Raw genomic sequence first — 21,632 nt, 5'->3', positions numbered from 1 at the left:
TCAGCCCCTAAGACTCATGGGAATTGGGGAATCTTAAGTGTAAAACCATAAGCCAGGGAGCTATGAGCAGAAGTCACTTGCATGCCGTTTGGCTGTATGTGTTTTTGATCAGGTTAATGGGTTCTTAATGTGGACAGCAAATAACGCAAGCAGTTTAAGGGTAACTTAGCACTTATTTGCATACCATGTTGAAGAATGAACTGAGTCATTGCATTTAATTAATTAACATTTAATACATTATATGCTTTTGATGCAAAAAGTCAGTCATTCAATTTTAAATAAAAAAAAAACATAAAAAGGCAAGATATTCTAATGAAGGTAACAGTTAATTTAAGTTGCACACAGCTGGAATGTAATGTATTTAATGTGTTTATTGTGAATATGAATCACTTAGACACCAGTAGGATGCTCTACCCAGATATTTGTGTGTTTGTTGGTGTAAGGGTCATTGAAAGAGGAATGTTGAGATACAAAGAATTAGCAGTTAAATACTGTTGGATGAAAAGTGAAATATTCAGTTTTTATCATCGTAAATTTTTTTTTTTTTTTTTTTTTTTACTTGTCCTGTCCAACAGCTAGGCAGGCAGATGAGAGCTGAGGGCCTCTTGTGTTGGACATATTTTACTTTAACAAGAGGGGTTATTAATCTAATTAATCTACAGACAAACCAAAGGTATGACTGAATAAACCCCTTTTGTAATTGAGGCCAAACTTTATTCATTTCAACCATGATTGAAAATCTTTGGTGTTGGACCGGACGGAAAAGGAAAGAAGGGAAGAAGAGGGAGGGATGTCGGGGGGGGGGGGGTGTGATAGTGAGAGGGGGGGTAAGACCATGAAGCAGTATAATGCAGACAGGTTTACTGGTTGTTTATCATTACGGTACGGTTCAAATGTAGTACAAAAAGGGCGGGGCCTGTTCACACACACTCAAATATTATCAACACACCTGCTAGCCGCAAAAATGTCCACATGTCAACATGTACACAAAACAGATAGTGTTCACGAACGCCTACCTATGCCTTTAAACCTACTAGTGTGAAATCTTTCATTCATTCAATCATTCAAACTATAAGTGCAAAGGTGAGCTAACACCTGTGCTCAGGTGAGTGTTTATGTTCTTCTAAAATGGATGGTGGAATGTGAAAAGAAGGAGGAGGAGCGCCCAGCCACCCCCACACCCAGACCCCCGCCGCAGCAGCAGCGGCAGCCGGAATTCCCCCAACGCCACACGGGAACAGGCAGGGAACAACCGCCCCCCGGGCGACCAAGACCGCCACCCAGGCCAGGGCCAGCAGGACCGCCACGAGGCCCCCAGAGCCAGAGAGCAGGGAGGCGCGGAGGGAAAGAGAGCGCCGTAAATCTGACTTCAGAGGAGTCAGTGCCTCCCCAGCATCGACCTCACTGCACGTCACTGAGTAGTAGTGTGTGTCAGAGAGAGGCAGAGAAAAGAGTGAGATATATATATATATATAGAGAGAGAGAGGTGCCTGTGTGTGTGGAGGGGGTATCTGACCTCCAGGGTAGTCACTGTGTTAACCCTGGCTAAGCTGCATTTGATGTGTGTATTGAGGTTGAAGACTTTCCTTCAAATAAACACAAGTACAGTACTTGCTGTTCTGTTGTAGGGAGAGGAGTGAGTTATGGAATATAGCATGGCTTTAATTGCGTGTTTGTGTGTGTACGTCTTGGCAGGTCAGTGTGTAGTGTGGCTCTTTGACTCTCACAGAGAAAAAATTCGGCTCTTGGTGTCAAACTTGTTTGCCACCCCTGCCATAAAGCAACAAGTTACTGGAAGTTTATAATCATTACTGTCAATTTTAGATGTACAAAAAATTTAAAAGGGGTGGGGCCTGTCTGCATAAACACTACAATGTTACAAACATACCTTTCGGCTCCAATAATGTTCACATGCAAACAAATAAACATGGACATTACACAACTAATGTTCACACACGCATACTTTTTCATTCAGACTAACACATGTAAAACAAACCATTAAGTCAGCCAAACTATTTGTGCAAGGGAGACACGCCCCACGCGATAGGCAGCCACACACCCAGCCCATGGTTGGTCCAGCTACCCCTGCCCCGGAGGAGAAGGCCCAAGAGAAGTGGGGGTCCACAAGCAGTGTTGTAAACAAGCCCGACCAGGCTGACCCACAGTTGGAATTTTGGAATTTTGGAGATTGTAGGCACTGGAGGACAAGGTCCAGAACCCACACCCCAGCTACACGGACACCCCCAGACAGATGTGATATTATTTCCGGCTCATGGTCTATTTAGAGAACTCAGGGATCCCTCTCCCTGTGTGGAGAGAGGGCTGCCGGGCCAAGGAAGCCAGCACCCAAGGGACACGGCCGCCGTTGTCGAGGGCCTGGTAACCCCAGGGATGGGGTAGAGGAAAGATGGTCCGAGGTCCCACCTTCCTTGTGTAATATATGTGTTTGTGAGCGTGTGTGTGTGTCCGTGTATGTGTTGGAGTGTAAACTGCTAACTTTCCTTTTTACTGACACATCCATATCTGGTTACTATAGTGACAGTCAGGCGACTTTTATTCTGGTTGACTATTAAAGCTATAGTGAAATATAGACATAGGTTTTCTAAACTCTTCTTTGCTAACTCTTCAAATATTAGCCATCAACAGAAACTAAAATTTATTTTGACTCTAACTTGGGGTGAAGGAGCATTCTTCTTTTTGCAGTACACTGAGGACCTAGGAACAGAACACACATTACCTATAATGCAGAATGTGGAGGGATTTTGGTCTGCATGTACATGAAAATAAATGCAGAAAATGTTTGATGTTTTCTGAATCACCCAGATGATTTCCATTAAAAAAGATTCCTCTCTAAACTGTTAAAAATGCTTATTCGTCAATATGATCCATATTGACGATATTGACAATTCTCCAAATTTGTATTGTATGTTGCATTTGAATCAAATCTGACACACAAATAAATCTCATCATTTTACATTTTCAAGATTAGAAGAGCATTTAAGGCTCCAACTAAAGCAGGAAAAGCAGGTTTTAGATGACTCTTGGTAACCACAGCAAACCCTTTGACTTGGAAGATTGTCCAATCAAAAGAGGAAGCAGTCAAAGGCATAAAATATGTTTGTCATGTGAGTTTAGGAGGAAAGGATAAAGAAAAAAATAAGCCTAGTGATACAAACTGACAGTTTTATCAGATTACACATTTTAAAAGCAACACTGGCTAAGTCCCTCCTTTTAGTTTTCAAACACAGACAATGCAGTTGTTTCATAAAAGTCAGCATTCTTTGTTTCAGTCATACCTTGCAAGCAAGGTATGCCCCCTCCCCAGTGTTGGAAAAAAAAAAACCTGTATTCTGTCCTCCGATCACATGGCACTTGGTTGACTCACAGTCAAACAGTTGTTTTTTTCTTACACGGAAGTGTACATAGTTTCAGTGTGATTTTATAATATAATAAACTATGAAGATTTGACAGACAACATATGATATTTACATAAGCAGCAGGTGTATTACATTTAGTCCCTTCACTTTTTCACACTTCTTAACAATAAGGCTTTACTGTATACATTTTTTAGAATTTTTTATATTTATTTTAACAAATACACAAAACCTTGGTTCTTACAGATGGGCTTTCTGTCATAAGTCTGTGGTCATCTGCGTCAAAGAAGAATAAAGTCACGTTACTCCTCCGGCTCATCACAAAAACTCAGCCTAAGACAATTGCATGAAACTTTTGCGTTGGAATGAGGTGCTGCGGGGGAGGAGGGGGGCGGAGATAAGGAGTCAGCTGGCCGGTCGGCGTCCTTGCCGACTGCTAAGGAATATTTCACGGCTATTTCCACTGGTTCCTGAATCGCCATAACCAAAGTTTGTCCCCCCGCATGGAGAAATGGCATCATTGGTGACTTTAGCTTTTGAATCGTCAGAAAATGTTTTGATCATATGTGATCATATCTCCATTAAAAATTAGAAACATTGACTTTCTTTTTAAATCATTGTCATAGCATGAATATTATGCTTGTAGGTTTTCATGACTAGCTCATATCAATGGAACCATTTATTTGTTTGAATTGTTTCTGACACATTGTTTTTTGTTTAATAACTTATTCAAGGAGTTTACACTTTGTAGACAATCCCTTGGCAATGTCACTGTTGTCTCTCTGTTTAATTCTATTTAAAAAGAAATGGAAAAAAATATACATTTTTAAAATATATATATTTTAAACATTTACCAAGAAAGGCATTGAGTCCAGAAGTCTGAATCTGTGCATATCTTGGCAACTTTACTGAACTATGTTTGTGTGGCTCCTACTTAACTAGTGCCATATTCTGCCGTACTTTATGGCTATCAAATGTTGTAATCCGTTTGCAATATGCAGACTTCTAGTCGAGCATTTATTTGAAATAATAAGCTTGAAGTATCTAGCAATGATCAAAATAATCGAAAATTAAAGATCTGATTATTGATCGGGACACAGTATCTGAGAGCTATCGAGCCTGAAACTTCCTGATCGATCCAGATTTCTGATCTCATGCTTGAATCGGGACATCCCTAGTTAAGATGATAGAAGACATTGGCAGAAATCTCCCTGTGGAAACAGATTTCCAAAGGGGAACCGAGGGACTTTCCAGGTGATGCTGATTTTAAAAAGTAAAAGTAACAAAAGTCAGGTCAACTGTGTAGCTTGTAAACAATGTTCAAAATTCACCCATTTTTGGCTTAGACAGGAGTTAATACAACTACTCTGCTCTACTCTTTTATTAAACTGCCTAATTGTATTTCATAGCTGAGTTTGAAACTGTGTTTAAATGGAGACATGAACTTTCTGACTAATCTGAAACAATCAAAAACCAATTTCTAGAATGGCCAAACGTGGGCTTCATTCTACTATCCATAAAGATCCATAATTGACTGTTCTAAATTGTCCTTCAGTGTGAGTGTGTGTGGTTGAATGGCCCCTGCAACAGATAGGGAACATGTTCAGGGTGTGCCCGCCTTCGCCCAACAGTAGCTGGGTTGGCTTCAGCATTCCTGTGACTCCACATGGGATCAAGTGCGTTTAGACGTGGGATGCAGACATTGATTACTGCAGGCCAGAAGCACCACTTTGAATGTTCTGTGACTCACATGTGTTTCCACAACACCCTTTCTGTCTAATGTTTACATCTTTTTATCAACAAAATATTCACTTGTATCTAACAGTCACATCCAATCTAGTAGCAGGTGATGTGATGCTTAAAGGATAGGATTTACTACATCTCACAAGGGTGTTTTTAAGCCACTTTTGATCAGTAAATTTTACATGTCACGACGTACTGGCTTTCATGGACTGTGGAGCACTTTTCTGCCTTTTCCAAACCTTTTTTTGGGTTAATCCTTACTTCAAATCAGTACCCTTTTTAACAAAAATCACTGTCATTTTTTATAACTATTAATTAGATGCAAATGACTTTATTGGCCTTATTGGGATAAACAAACCTAGCCAGAGAAATGTTTTGATACTTTTTTTATTTCTAGTGCCCAGCCCTCCAGGCTCTTGTTTTCTGGAATCACAGACAACGAGGAAGTACCTAATTTTGAAGGTTCTCAAAAGACCACTGGGGGATGGTAGCTAAGGGAGCTCTTTTTCAACATCAATGCAAAAATATGTATCTGCTTCAAAATACATTGCTTTATTTGTGATATGCACACAAATTCACATGTGGGAACTTAAAACCCATAGGGATTTTAAACTAAAGCAATAATGTAACACTCTATGGTAAAATCAAAATTAACTTTAAACATATCAAAATTTTCCATAGCTCAAGTGTTACTAGTCGTCTGGTTATGTGCACTTGAAAAAGCATGTAACCAGGAAGTTTCATGCCTTTACTTTATAATTCTTTGAGTAGCACTAAACTGGTTGTAGAATGGAATGAATAACAATGGTAATGAAGATTAAATCTTTCCATTAAACTTGAAGCAGAGGATTTCTCACCTTTCTAGTTTCTTTTTTTTTTTTTGGCTCATTTTGTTTCAGCTCTCATATTTTGTACATGTCACTATTTACGTCACAGCCTTCTTATCTGCAGCAGATATAAAACCCATCAACTAGGATCATTCTTGTTTATTGGGCAGCCATACAACTTTCAATGACGGCCATTAGAAGAGAACAGAGACTCTTTTTGATGCTCATTTGAGTCAGGTTTGGAATCAGTTCTCTACACGTAAGTATGTATTTTATTTTGGTAAAGAATGTATTTCATACCAATTATCATCATGACTAATGCATTGCAATACTGACATGCTTGGGAAAAACAATTTAAGTTAACGTTTTGTAATGCATTTTAAATATTTTAACCAACTTTTTTCTATCCTTAAAACTGCATAAAATTGTAAACACAAAATCTGAGAATCGTCAAAAAATAGAAATGTTGTGCATACCCTGGCTAACCCGCAGGGTTAACTTTGGCCCTTGTTTATTTTATTTTATTTTTTTGGCAAGTTTTTTTATGTATTTCCCCCCCTCCCATTTTTGTTATTCATTTGTTTGTTTGTTTGCTGGCTCTTGCATCTTCCCCAAAATCAACAAGCAAAAAACAAATTTGTTTATTTAACTTTAAGAGCCCTGAAGAAAATTGTTGTTTGGTTCCCCTGGGTATAAAAACTTTTAAATCCTAATTAATTTTTTTCTTTTTCAAAATTGGAGAGCTTTTTTGATACTGTCAGATAAATGCATCTAGACATTAAAGGAAAACACAATCAGAAAGAACAGACAACAAAAAGAATCAAGTTTTTCATGCACAAGGGAGAAGAAGTCAGTGTGTCAGAAAACATCCACCACACTTCTCTTCTCAAAGGACTTCTTCTCCCCGTGCTCCTTTTATTAAGAATTCAAGTAGGAGGATACATTTTCCAGACAAAGAGAAAAGTTCTTTAGGGGGTGTTGTATAATGACCCCTTTTGGTGGATTCTAACTTCAAACAGTATTCCTTATCTGCTAAGGACAGTGTGTCGTAAAACCCCTCATCCTTGCTGGGGATGAGAAGCATAAGAATTAACACCCAACGGTTTTCTAAAAAGGTAAAAAGGTCAATCTGAGTTAACATTTAAACACACATTTAAACAAATACATTTAAACAATGGTAATAATAAAAGAATTTCCTTTACAGATACACATTTTACATACTCTTGCACAATTTTTGCAATTGCTAATGGTTTATAGACTTCAAAAAGAAGTTTATTTTATGCTCCTTTGTTGTGGATGATGAAATGGTAAAATCCTTAAAAAGTAAAATGTGTTTTTTTATTCAAGTTATTGTTGAAGTCTTATGCAACAATAGAGTTGGTGGCGAAACAGGTTCACATTCAGTAGATGCCGACTTTTGATGAACTCTAAAGACAGTCAGAGAGTTATGAAATGCTCCAAAACATGTCATACATAAAGACTAAGAATAATTGCATGAGAGATCAAGGAGTTAAAATGTGCAGTCTCTTATTAAAATAGTTTTAAACAACATAGAAAGGATGAGAATTTTCATCCGAATGCTAAAAAGTTTTATTATGAAATGTGTTTCTCAATATTAGTACTCAAAAAACTGGCAACCTGTCTAGCCTTCAACTGAATGCCTCCAGCAGTTCTGACTGTAATCTGGATAGGGAAGGACAATAAATAGATGACCCAGTTTAAAAGAAATCTTAAACATTCAAATAAAAAATAAAAAATGTGTCCATGTTTGAAAATGTGACATTTATTTTCTTTAAATTCATTTAGGCCAATAACAAAAACACAATTGCTTGGAAGTTTAATCACAATTGTAAAGTCAGCATGTTTCATCATGTCACAATCGTTTTTGGCTTAAATAAACTGTTTGCCACTTTGCAAGTACTAACTGATATTATGGTTTTCCATCAAAATGTTTTTTTAATGTAATAATTACCTGTACTTCCTCCTTGTTTAACTTGTTCCACAGCGAATCAGCTTCAATCATCTAACCCTGTTTTTATCTGTACATCTTAGTATCTGTACTGTAGTTATCTCTACTTCCTATTTCCTTTTTCTTTTTGCATTTTTGCATAGAAAAAAACTTACAAAGTGAGAGTGAGGAGAAAAATACCATTGTATGATATATATATATATATATATATATATATATATATATATATATATATATATATATATATATATATATATATATATATATATATATATATATATATATATATATATATATATATATATATATATATATATATATATTTAGGGGAGTTTATTGGCATACTGTAGTCTGGGGATACGACACATATCCCGATACACCCCCCATGATACAATAGGTATCCCGATATTGTACCGGATCATTTTTTTTTTTTTTATGTAAGTATGACTTATGAAAAACTCTACCTGAATTTCAAAAAGTCTTCCATTGTAATAAAATAAGTCAAATTCAATTTATTTAATGATCACAATGTTAAGCACTGCAACTGTATCTCATCTATAAGTTGCTATTACCCAGTCAAATTCACAGTGTTTTTATTTTGGTAACTTAAAATATATAAAGGAAACAGTCAACATTGTCTGATTTACACAACAAAAAGTCTTTCAGTATATTAAAAAAATGGAATGAATAAATGTGCCTTAACCAATAAGGCAATAAGGTTCTAAAAGTATGATTGAGGAAATAAAGTGCTGTTTATTTTCAATATTGCTCAATGTAGCTTCTCCAGTACTTTTAAACCAGGGGTGTCAAACAAACAGCCCGCGGACCTTATCTGGCCCGCCAGATGGTTTAATCTGGCCCACATTTCTAGTCCATTCCTGTGGCGAGTTATGTTTTTTTAAAGAAATAACCGAATTGCACAGTTCTGCCACTAGAGGGGGCAAAGGAAAAGCAAAACTGGTGAAACAGCTAATCTCTGCATGTGCCAAAATAAAAAACCTGACAGCTCTGGGTAAGATGCAGTTTGGTTCCCCTCGAGCCTCCCTCTATTCAGCACCACTATGAGGCTCGAGAAAAGTTTTTACCACTTGCAGGGCAGTTAAGAAGAGAGACCAACTATAAGCTGGACTGAAAAAACAACCATCTGCAAATACTGCAGCTGTGACATCAGTAATGGAGCAATGATAGCTACCTTATTGCAAACAAATTGGTGCAAACATCCAAACCATTATCAAATGGTGCACTAATGAAAATAATGCATGCTAAAGGCTGCAGAAGGGTTGTGCCACAAATAGCAGTTGTGCAAATGAAACTTCTTTAAAAGCTCAATTTAAAATCAGCCAATTGTTTTTACATGATAGAATGGCGCCCTCCTGTGTAATGGTCACTTACCTGCAAATATAATATTTACATGCCTGAAGCTGTACAATTTTACTTCTCAGATTGTTTTGTAAAAGTTATTTTTTTCTCCACGTTATGAAATCCCTCTGTTAAGACAGGTGTATTCTCTAGAAAAGCAATATTGACAGCTATTTTAACAGATAAAAGCAACACGGCCAAATTTAAAAGGTATATACAACAAAAAATATAAATTGATCTGACTTAGAAGTTTTCAACAATGTCAAATCTAATATCAAATTTTCAGGGTTTTTAAATGTCAGATTTTGGCAATTATGAGTTTTCCTTGTTAATTATTCTTCCTCGCTTTCTTTTTTTTTAAACAATTTATCAAAATATCCATGTGAGAGTAATTTTTTAATTCATCATAAATAAATTAACCCTTGTGCTATCCTAGGAACTTTAACGTTGGGAGTTGGGTCATCTAGACCCACTAGACAGTGCTCTGAACCTTTTTTCTTCAATTATGTGTGATCTTCACTGGTGTCCATGGATTACATGAAATCTTTCCACCTTTATCCACCTTTGTCATGGTAGGGAGAACACGTCAATGTAAGGGTGGGGTCATCTCAGATAGCACAAGGGTTATCTATAAAAGTCTGTCAAAAATAACTGCAACATTTATAGGCTTTCCATGACACCTTGAAAAGGACAATTGTGACAGAAAAGGTATTTTTGCTCCACAAATGCTTACTTCATTTTGATAAACAGGAATCATCTGGCTCCTCTGCAGGATCTTGACAAGGATTTTGTTGGATTGTAGAAGAATTGCTATCATTTTATACTAAATTTTCCCAAAGCTCAAATTTACTCATGGGTGTACTGAAGTGTGATTGGAAAATTAGACAAATGGTATAACTCTAAAAGACAGAGAAAATTCATAGCCAAATAAAAGACAAAACATCAATAAAAAATAAGTTTTCAAAAATGTTTGAAGAACCTTGCAGATTGCTGTTTGAATTATGGTAGAACCCTGACAGTTCTTGGAAGGAAAGTCGTGTGTAAAGTTGTGAAACAGGGAGTAGGGAGACAGTTACTGGGTATGAGGAAATAAAACAGAAATTACAATATGGTCCTTGCACTCTGTGAGTGCTGCGGGCCATAATTAATTGAAGGAAAATGATTTATAAATGACAGATAAAACATTGGTGGTGTACTGCTATTTGTTTTGAAACAAGTATTCAAAAAAAACAGTCAACAATAACTGCACGATGAAGATTGAGATAATTACTAGTTATGTAAAAGTTATAGTTACGTAAAGATCCACCAGCACCACTACCAATATATCATGTACTTAATTACGTTGTGTTTTTAATATTATAGGTTAAAGACCAAACTGCCATGGGAGCCCAACAAATATTATTAGCCCTGCTGGTGCTACTGACATGTAAGTTCACAATTTAGAATAATATTAATTGATGCGTCAAAACAGATATTACCAAAGTGATGTATGTGTACCTGTTTCCATGCAATGAATTTCACAAATCCAGCTAATGAATTGACCAGTGCAACAACTGCCATGCTTTTTACAACAACTGCATATGCACCCACCACAGCTCCTAAAACAACGTACCAAGCTTCAACTTCTCTTCCTGATGAATTCACTACAACAGCAAAAAACACCACCCAAACTACAACTACTGCTGCAGATGCATCGATCCCGACTACTAATGACACCACCCAAACTACAACTACTGCTGCAAATGAATCCATCCCGACTACTAAAGACACCACCCAAACTACAACTACTGCTGCAGATGTATCCATCCCGACTTCAGAACCAGCCACCCAAACTACAACTACTGGTGCAGAAGTATCCATCCCGACTACTAAAGCCACCACCCAAACTACAACTACAGCTGCAGATGTATCCATCCCGACTTCTGAACCAGCCACCCAAACTACAACTACTGCTGCAGATGCATCCATCCCAACAACTAAAAACACCACCCAAACTACAACAACTGCTGCAGAAGCATCCATCCCGACAACTAAAGCTAACACCCAAACTACAACTACTGCTGCAGAAGCATCCATCCCGACTACTAAAGACACCACCCAAACTACAACTACTGCTGCAAATGAATCCATCCCGACTACTAAAGACACCCAAACTACAACTACTGCTGCAGATGTATCCATCCCGACTTCAGAACCAGCCACCCAAACTACAACTACTGCTGCAGAAGTATCCATCCCGACTTCTGAACCAACCACCCAAACTACAACTACTGCTGCAGATGTATCCATCCCGACTTCAGAACCAGCCACCCAAACTACAACTACTGCTGCAGAAGTATCCATCCCGACTACTAAAGCCACCACCCAAACTACAACTACTGCTGCAGATGTATCCATCCCGACTTCTGAACCAACCACCCAAACTACAACTACTGCTGCAAATGAATCCATCCCGACTACTAAAGCCACCACCCAAACTACAACTACTGCTGCAGAAGTATTTATCCCGACTACTAAAGCCCCCAACCAAACTACAACTACAGCTGCAGATGTATCCATCCCGACTTCTGAACCAGCCACCCAAACTACAACTACTGCTGCAGATGCATCCATCCCGACAACTGAAGACACCACCCAAACTACAACAACTGCTGCCGAAGCATTCAGCCCAACAACTAAAGCCAACACCCAAACTACAACTACTGCTGTAAATGTATCCATCCCGACTTCTGAAACAACCACCCAAACTACAACTACTGCTGCAAATGCATCCATCTCAACTACTAAAGACACCACCCAAACTACAACTACTGCTGCAAATGTATCCATCCCGACTTCTAAAGCCACCACCCAAACTACAACTACTGCTGCAGATGTATCCATCCCGACTTCAGAACCAGCCACCCAAACTACAAATACTGCTGCAGAAGTATCCATCCCAACTACTAAAGCCACCACCCAATCTACAACTACAGCTGCAGATGTATCCATCCCGACTTCTGAACCAGCCACCCAAACTACAACTACTGCTGCAGATGCATCCATCCCGACAACTAAAGACACCATCCAAACCACAACAACTGCTGCAGATGTATCCATCCCGACTTCTGAACCAACCACCCAAACTACAACTACTGCTGCAAATGCATCCATCTCAACTACTAAAGCCATAACCCATACTACAACTACTGCTGCAGATGTATCCATCCCGACTTCTAAACCAACAACCCAAACTACAATTACTGCTGCAGATGTTTCCAGCCAAACCACTAAAGCCACCACCCAAACTCCAATTACTGCTGAAAATGAATCCATCCTCACTACTAAAGCCACCACCCAAAATACAACTACTGCTGCAAATGCATCCATCTCAACTAATAAAGCCACCACCCAAACTACAACTACTGCTGCAGATGTATCCATCCCGACTACTAAAACCACCACCCAAACTACAACAACTGCTGCAGATGTATCCATCCCGACAACTAAAGCCACCACCCAAACTACAACAACTGCTGCAGATGTATCCATCCCGACTTCTGAACCAGCCACCCAAACTTCAACTACTGCTGCAGATGCATCCATCCCGACAACTAAAGACACCACCAAAACTACAACAACTGCTGCAGATGCATCCATCCCGACAACTAAAGCCAACACCCAAACTACAACTACTGCTGTAAATGAATCCATCCCGACTACTAAAGACACCACCCAAACTACAACTACTGCTGCAGAAGTATCCATCCCGACTTCTGAACCAACCACCCAAACTACAACTACTGCTGCAGATGTATCCATCCCGACTTCAGAACCAGCCACCCAAACTACAACGACTGCTGCAGAAGTATCCATCCCGACTACTAAAGCCACCACCCAAACTACAACTACTGCTGCAGGTGTATCCATCCCGACTTCTGAACCAACCAACCAAACTACAACTACTGCTGCAAATGAATCCATCCCGACTACTAAAGCCACCACCCAAACTACAACTACTGCTGCAGAAGTATTTATCCTGACTACTAAAGCCCCCAACCAAACTACAACTACAGCTGCAGATGTATCCATCCCGACTTCTGAACCAGCCACCCAAACTACAATTACTGCTGCAGATGCATCCATCCCGACAACTGAAGACACCACCCAAACTACAACAACTGCTGCCGAAGCATTCATCCCGACAACTAAAGCCAACACCCAAACTACAACTACTGCTGCAAATGTATCCATCCCGACTTCTGAAACAACCACCCAAACTACAACTACTGCTGCAAATGCATCCATCTCAACTACTAAAGACACCACCCAAACTACAACTACTGCTACAAATGTATCCATCCCGACTTCTAAAGCCACCACCCAAACTACAACTACAGCTGCAGATGTATCCATCCCGACTTCTGAACCAGCCACCCAAACTACAACTACTGCTGCAGATGCATCCATCCCGACAACTAAAGACACCATACAAACCACAACAACTGCTGTAGATGTATCCATCCCGACTTCTGAACCAACCACCCAAACTACAACTACTGCTGCAAATGCATCCATCTCAACTACTAAAGCCAACACCCAAACTACAACTACTGCTGCAGATGTATCCATCCCGACTTCTAAACCAACAACCCAAACTACAATTACTGCTGCAGATGTTTCCAGCCCAACCACTAAAGCCACCACCCAAACTCCAATTACTGCTGAAAATGAATCCATCCTCACTACTAAAGCCACCACCCAAAATACAACTACTGCTGCAGATGCATCCCTCCCAACAACTGAAGCCAACACCAAAACTCCAATTACTGCTGCAAATGAATCCATCCCGACTAATAAAGCCACCACCCAAACTACAACTACTGCTGCAGATGCATCCATCCAGACAACTAAAGACACCACCAAAACTACAACAACTGCTGCAGATGCATCCATCCCGACAACTAAAGCCAACACCCAAACTACAACTACTGCTGCAGATGTATCCATCCTGACTTCTGAACCAGCCACCCAAACTACAACTACTACTGCAGATGCATCCATCCCGACAACTAAAGACACCACCCAAACTACGACTACTACTGCAGATGCATCCATCCCGACAACTAAAGCCAACACCCAAACCTTAACTTCTGCTGCAGAAGCATCCATCCCGACCACTAGAGTCACCACCCAAACTACTACTACTCCTGCAGAAGCATCCATCCCGACCACTAAAGTTACCACCCAAACTACAACTACTGCTGCAGATGTATCCATCCCGACAACTAAAGACACCACCAAAACTACAACAACTGCTGCAGATGCATCCATCCCGACAACTAAAGCCAACACCCAAACGACAACTACTGCTGCAGATGTATCCATCCCGACTACTAAAACCACCACCCAAACTACAACTACTGCTGCAGATGTATCCATCCCGATTACTAAAGCCACCACCCAAACTACAACTACTGCTGCAGATGTATCCATCCCGACTTCTGAACCAGCCACCCAAACTACAACTACTACTGCAGATGCATCCATCCCGACAACTAAAGACACCACCCAAACTACAACTACTACTGCAGATGCATCCATCCCGACAACTAAAGCCGACACCCAAACTACAACTACTGCTGCTGAAGCATCCATCGCGACCACTAAAGTCACCACCCAAACTACAACTACTGCTGCAGATGCATCCATCCCAACTACTATAGCAACCACCCAAACTACAACTACTGAGGCGCAGACCATTAGACAATTGACTTTTAGGTCTTTCGAAATATTTACATCTGATCTATTGAACACCTCATCTTCGGCATTTGCAAATCGAGCATCAAAGTTGCAGTCCACAGTAAGTGCAACTTTTTGCTTGCTTGTTGACAATTCTACACAATGAATTTTATTGCTTGGAACTATCTACACTTCAAAGTATGTCACAGTATACTTTGACTTTAGAAACACATCCATTTTTTGTTTTCTACTAATTAATTAACTCTTTTAGTTTAATTACCAAAGAGATGTTAACCAGTTACAAAATATTTGTGTAATTTGTTACTTTTTAGTGCTCGTGCAACAATGGGTATCAAAGTGTAACAAATGCTTTTTATCAATTTCTCTAGCTTGAGCCATTCTACAAAGAAGCAACACCTTCATTTCGCTTTTTGACTGTGATTTCTTTCAGGTAAAATTTTATGGTATTTTCAAAAGTCTTTTAAATATTTTCGAGCTATAAAGACATAACTTCATGTTTTGGAAAAGATCAATCTTCATACCTTGAACATTTGCTTGTGTATCAACATCCAATTCATAGATAGATTTTTCATTAAAGTCATTCATTAAAGTTTACTTTCTTTCAACAGTAATGGATCAATCATCAGCACAATAGATCTTGTTTTTGCATCAACATCAGTGCTTAATAACACTGAAATTATAGACGTTCTAGTCAAAGCAGCAACAATTAATACCGACCTTCAACTTGATATCAACTCTATAACTGTGAATAACCCATTAGTTGTTACTACTGTGGCCCCAACTACAACCACAGTCAAGACAACAACTGGAACTACCACATCCAAGCAAATTGCCACAAACATTGCTAAGTTGCCAACTACCACAACACCGCCAACTACTAACACAACAACACCAACAACTACAACAACATCTACCACAAAAATGCCAACTACTACCAGAACAACGCCGACTACCACAATAACTACAACAACAGTGCCGACTACCACAACAACTACAACAACAACACCAACTACTACCACAACAACAACTACAGCAACAATGGCAACAAATAACACAACGGCGGCTACTACCACAACTGCTACCACAACAACGCCAGCTATTACCACAACGTCACCAACTACTACAACAACAACTGCCACTACTACAACTACCACAACTGAAGCTCCACCACCAGTATTTGTTATTGCAGCAGTTATCACACAGATCTTTGAACCAGAACTTGAGGATAAAACCAGCACAAAGTTTAAGAACCTCGAAAAGCAAGTCGTAGTTGTAGTAAGTACAATGCTGAAATCAAGTCTCTTTCATTTAAAATATGAAATAAAAAATATTGGGTTAAATATTTCTTTAATTAATAATTTATTTTGTTGTCACTTTCCACAGTACGAGTTCATCTACAGGGCCAGATTTGGTCCTCTCTTCGTGCGTTGTTTTGTGGTTGCATTTAGGTAAGATTTTACCCAAGACTAATGCTGACCAAACTTTGCAAGTTACAAAAAGAACAAAAAAAAGATTTGTGGAAGTAATTTAAACTAATGTTTGTTTGTTTTTTATTGGCTCCGTTGCAGGATAGCTCCAACTGGAAGACGGGCATCAGAAACTGAAGCTGAAATGGGGGTAGAGTTTCGGAAAAACACAACAAAAGAGGAAATTCCAAGCTCTGAAATTGTTACACAAACTTTAACAGAGGGGGTTGCTAATGCTAGCACAATCTTCAACACCACCTTTGCTGTTCGAGTTGACTCCATCCAAATCATCCGTAAGAAAACATTTTGTAAAGTTACTGTTTCATGTTCCTTCAGGACCACACTGCCTTAATTCTATTACGCTTTACACCAGCATTAACTTCAGATTTAGTCCATAACCCCTGGTCTCAGTAAATCAATGGTTTAAATGATGACCCCTCCCCTTTCGAATGAATAATTGTATTTGCTAAACTCCCGTGGTTGTGCATGTTGAATATGTGTGCCTGCTCTTTGTTTAAAAACATATGGTGCCTCTGCTGTGTAAAACACAGACAGTTGCAGAATCTGAAATAATTCCCTATCCCCTACGACTTCTCTCTACCCTTACATTTAGCTGCTAGCACTCGAAAAATGGACGACAACATCTGTTTTATAAGTTTAAGAGTTATAAAACGGATTTACATAATTAATAATACATAATAATTTAATTATTATGTATTATGAATAATTTAATTATTATGTATTATGAATCATTTACATAATTTTAAATGCATCATTTAAACCATATTAAATGTTTTAATTTTAAAACATAGATAACACTATTTTTTTCTTTTGATTAACAAGATCCTGTGTTTTAGTGTGTTTAAATGAAAATAATGAGCTTAGTTCACATTTAATAAATTCAACAAATTCAATGAAATTTTATTAAATTTTGTTTAGTTCATTAGCTTAAATTTTTTTCATCACACTTTATTCCATCTTCTCATTAGCATTGAAGCAATCCTCTACTTTTTTAATAATTTTGTTTGCTTGTCCTCATACACAAAAAATATCTTTAAACTGCAATGAAGACTACCTAAATGCTAAGCAATGAAACTTCAAAAGAACCGTGAAAGATTTTTTTAAATCATTCTTGTATAGTACAGTATTCCTTTGTGCTTACTCTTAAAATTATTCATTAGATTTTGTGTTTTTGTTTTACAGGAATACCTGAAATCAATCCAACAAATGCAACATTTATCACAGGTGTGGCAAATGGAACAACTTCAACACCTTTAACAACAGAAACAAGATCAACTACTGCAAATGCATCCACCACTCTTAAAACTACAACCCAAACTACAATTACTGCTGCAGATTCACCCATCTCCACTACTAAAGCCACCACCCAAACTACAACTGCTGAGGCAACTACAGTGAAACAATTGACTTTTAGATCTTTGGAAAAATTTACAACTGATTTGTTGGACTCCTCATCTGCAGCATTTATGAGTCGAGCAGCAATGTTGAAGTCCACAGTAAGTATATTTTAAAAGTTTGTCTGTTGACAAATTTACACAATGCATTTTATTACTTAGACAATTTTTATGCTTTAAAGCAGGGGTGTCAAGCGTATCCGGCTCGCCAGGTGGTTAAGTCCGGCCCACACATGAAGAGTAAAAATCATAAGGATGGTTAAAAAAGAAAGCAAGTTTCTAGTCCATGCCTGTGGCGAGTTATGATTTTTTAAAGAAATAACCGAAATGCGCAATTCCGCCACTAGGGGGAGCAAAGGAAAGGCAAAAAAGGGGAACAGCATAACTCTGCATGTGCCAAAAGTGAAACCTAACAGCTCTGTGTCTGGGTAAGATGCAGTTTGGTTCCCTTCGAGCCTTACCACTGTTATCTTGCTATAAGGATGATCAGTAGTGACACCCTAATGACCAAAATGTTGTCAAAGTGAAATGAAGATATTTCCAGGAAAAATTGACATTTTTCGTTTCTTTCACAAAGCTGAATGCAAATCCCCCATGCTTGGTATGTCATCAACAGGTGTCAGTGCTCAAAGAAAATAACATTCAGCACCACTATGAGACTCACCATAAAGAATTTTTTCTGGATCGCTTCAGTGTCAGATGTTAAATATTCAGTCTGTATAAAAATAAATAGACCAACTTTTTTTTAAATTGAAATTAATTTTATTCGAGATCCATTGGCCCCAAGTGATTAGGCTACTATGTTGGTTGAGGCATTTTTTCAAATTGAGTAAAAAAACTAAAACAAAGCTGTAAATTTGCTTTTACGTTACTGGTCCGGCCCACTTGAGATCAGACGGGCTGAATGTGGCCCCCGAACCAAAATGAGTTTGACACCCCTGCTTTAAAGTATTTCATAGTATACTTCTGTTTTAGAAACAATCTTTACCCTCATAAATGCTATTATTGAAGCAACAGAGAGAGGTTTAGTCAGATAATCTGGAGAAATTTCATGAGCTTTGCTAAACAAAACAGCTGCTGGTGCTTTATGGTTTTTGGCTTTACAATTAAGTATACACTTTAAAAGATATTGCATTTATTTTTCTGCAGCTTGAACCATTCTACAAACAAACATTTCCTTCATTTCGCTTTTTGACTGTGGTTTCTTTCAGGTAAGAGTTTATGGTATTCTGATAACATCTTTAAATATTCCATTAAAATTGTACCTATGACTTAATATTTGCATACCTTTTCAGAAATGGATCAATCATTAACAACATGAACCTTGGTTTTGCGTCCACGTCAGTTCCTAGTGGCACTCAAATTGCAAATGTTGTGATAAGTGCAGCATCAACCATCACAGCATTCAACATTGACACCACTTCTATTACAGTGGACGGCATACGTAAGAAATTTTTTAAAAATTGTTTAGTAAAGTGTAGAAAATCAGACATTAATAGTCTAATGCAATGCCTTCTGTCTTTTTTTTTTGACAGAGGTGTCAGAAGGATTTAGTCACAAGATCAGTCTCATCACTGCAATCTTCATGGTGACGTTGTCATGGATACTGTCAACTCAACAATAACTTCGGTTTTTAGGAAATCCACATGGAGAGCTTGAAGCAGGTACCCTGAAATTAAGTGAAAATATTTAAAACCTTCCGATGAAGAGAGATTTTAAATGACTTGGAAGGAACATTTTAAAAATGACGTCTATAGCATGTTTCAGCGGACTAATGTGCAACTTCATTTGTAAAATTGTATGACTTGTCGAAACATTTTTTTAATAAGCCTTTAAAAATCTATCTCAATCTGTTGAATATTTTGTGTAATTTGTTACTAAATTAAATGCTGTCTCAATCGTGTCTGTCTTAATCCACTCATTTTATATATTTATCTATCCCACTGGCCCACTTTTGGTAATGAATGACAGATAGTATCAACTCTAACTTGGCATAAATATAATTCTTATCAAAGCAACGGGTATAAATGATAGCTACTTTAAATAAGTGTGTTTTTTTTTTATTGTCCTGTCCAGCAGCTGAGCAAACAGATTATGGCTGAAGGTCTGTCGTCGTACAAATGTAGATGTTTATCAAAAGGGCTGGGCGTGTCCACAGACACTTATCCAAAACACATTTAAAATTACAGCCATACCTGCAAAAACCTTCACACAGACATGTACATAAATACAGGACAGCTCACACGCACAAAAATATGCATACAAACAAACTTGTCAAGCATATTTTATTCCTGCATACATACAAATAATCTATTTGTGTAAAGGTGAGTGGCCCCCTGTGCTCAGGTGAGTACTAGGGACAATGATGGAATGTAGAAAGTGAGACAAAAGTGGGAGAGGGTTCTATCACTAAGACCTCTGCCGAAGGTGAGGCAGCAGTGGTAGCCAGGGCCCCCATGCATATCAAGGGAATCAGCCATATGGGCGACCCGAAGTCAACCACCCAGACCAAAGAACAGCCACAGGGGCTCCCAGCGCTAGAAGGTGGGAACAGGAGCACGGAGAGCACGAGCCCGAAGCCCAGCCAGAGAACAGTGCCCTGCTGCACCTGGGGCCCACCACAAAGCCTCACCCAACCCCAGACAAACAGCCCACCACCACCAAAGAGTCCTAAGTATCCTCCTCACCCCCATTATAGTAGCACAGCTCAGACTGTTTAACCTAAAACAGGGGATCTCAAACTCAATTTGCACATAGTTAACTGAGGGCAGAGTCTGGTTAAGGTTGGGACACATTCAGGATTTAACACTAGAACGCCCGTAGGGCAGCCATTTGGCTTTTCTACCTACAATGTCCAAGGGACAGCCAAGTGGCTGGATTAGTTAAAATTTGCATGCCCAAAGAACAGCCTTCAACATAGTTTGCACATGAACAGCACCGCCATTAGGCCTTTCTTTTGTCACGCAAAAAGGACAAGCCAAGTGGCTGGGCAGGTTTTCATTATCTCCCCTCACCTCTGTCACTTCTAGTAAGAGGTCACCACAGTTTGGTTTTTCTTTTTTGGCTGAGATATATCGTTCATGCACAAGAGACACTTCTTTACAGACATAATACTGAAATTTTCAAGCAAAGAAATCCTGTGGTCAAAGTGATATCTTCAACCCACTACTTGTCTGCACATACTTGGTACTGCTACTGGGAGAGGGCTCTATCACTAAGACCTCTGCCGAAGGTGAGGCAGCAGTGGTAGCCAGGGCCCCCATGCATATCAAGGGAATCAGCCATATGGGCGACCCGAAGTCAACCACCCAGACCAAAGAACAGCCACAGGGGCTCCCAGCGCTAGAAGGTGGGAACAGGAGCACGGAGAGCACGAGCCCGAAGCCCAGCCAGAGAACAGTGCCCTGCTGCACCTGGGGCCCACCACAAAGCCTCACCCAACCCCAGACAAACAGCCCACCACCACCAAAGAGTCCTAAGTATCCTCCTCACCCCCATTATAGTAGCACAGCTCAGACTGTTTAACCTAAAACAGGGGATCTCAAACTCAATTTGCACATAGTTAACTGAGGGCAGAGTCTGGTTAAGGTTGGGACACATTCAGGATTTAACACTAGAACGCCCGTAGGGCAGCCATTTGGCTTTTCTACCTACAATGTCCAAGGGACAGCCAAGTGGCTGGATTAGTTAAAATTTGCATGCCCAAAGAACAGCCTTCAACATAGTTTGCACATGAA

At 39.1% G+C, this 21,632-nt stretch overlaps 1 protein-coding gene across 2 annotated transcripts; it reads left to right on the top strand.

Annotated features, from left to right (window-relative positions):
* Window positions 1-5,608: 5,608 nt before the first annotated feature.
* Window positions 5,609-19,800, top strand: LOC144987067 (uncharacterized). 2 transcript variants are annotated; one of them, XM_078935991.1, is made up of 11 exons: window positions 5,609-6,203; window positions 10,635-10,698; window positions 10,925-15,114; window positions 15,383-15,444; window positions 15,623-16,289; window positions 16,398-16,462; window positions 16,583-16,773; window positions 17,684-17,997; window positions 19,045-19,106; window positions 19,191-19,339; window positions 19,431-19,800. In XM_078935991.1, exons 2-11 carry the CDS (start codon window positions 10,653-10,655, stop codon window positions 19,517-19,519), a joined length of 5,835 nt encoding a protein of 1,944 aa, XP_078792117.1. In that variant the 5' UTR covers window positions 5,609-6,203; window positions 10,635-10,652; the 3' UTR covers window positions 19,520-19,800. The 2 variants fall into 2 exon arrangements, with proteins under 2 accessions (XP_078792117.1, XP_078792116.1); XM_078935990.1 differs by having other exon boundaries at window positions 10,868-15,114.
* The last annotated feature ends 1,832 nt before the right edge of the window (window positions 19,801-21,632 follow it).

This window comes from Oryzias latipes, chromosome 18, assembly GCF_053564925.1.
Source record: "Oryzias latipes strain Hd-rR chromosome 18, Olatipes_Hd-rR_3.1".
Lineage (NCBI taxonomy): Eukaryota > Metazoa > Chordata > Actinopteri > Beloniformes > Adrianichthyidae > Oryzias > Oryzias latipes.
Note: the sequence above shows the minus strand (reverse complement) of the source record. Positions and strands in the feature narration are given on the sequence as shown.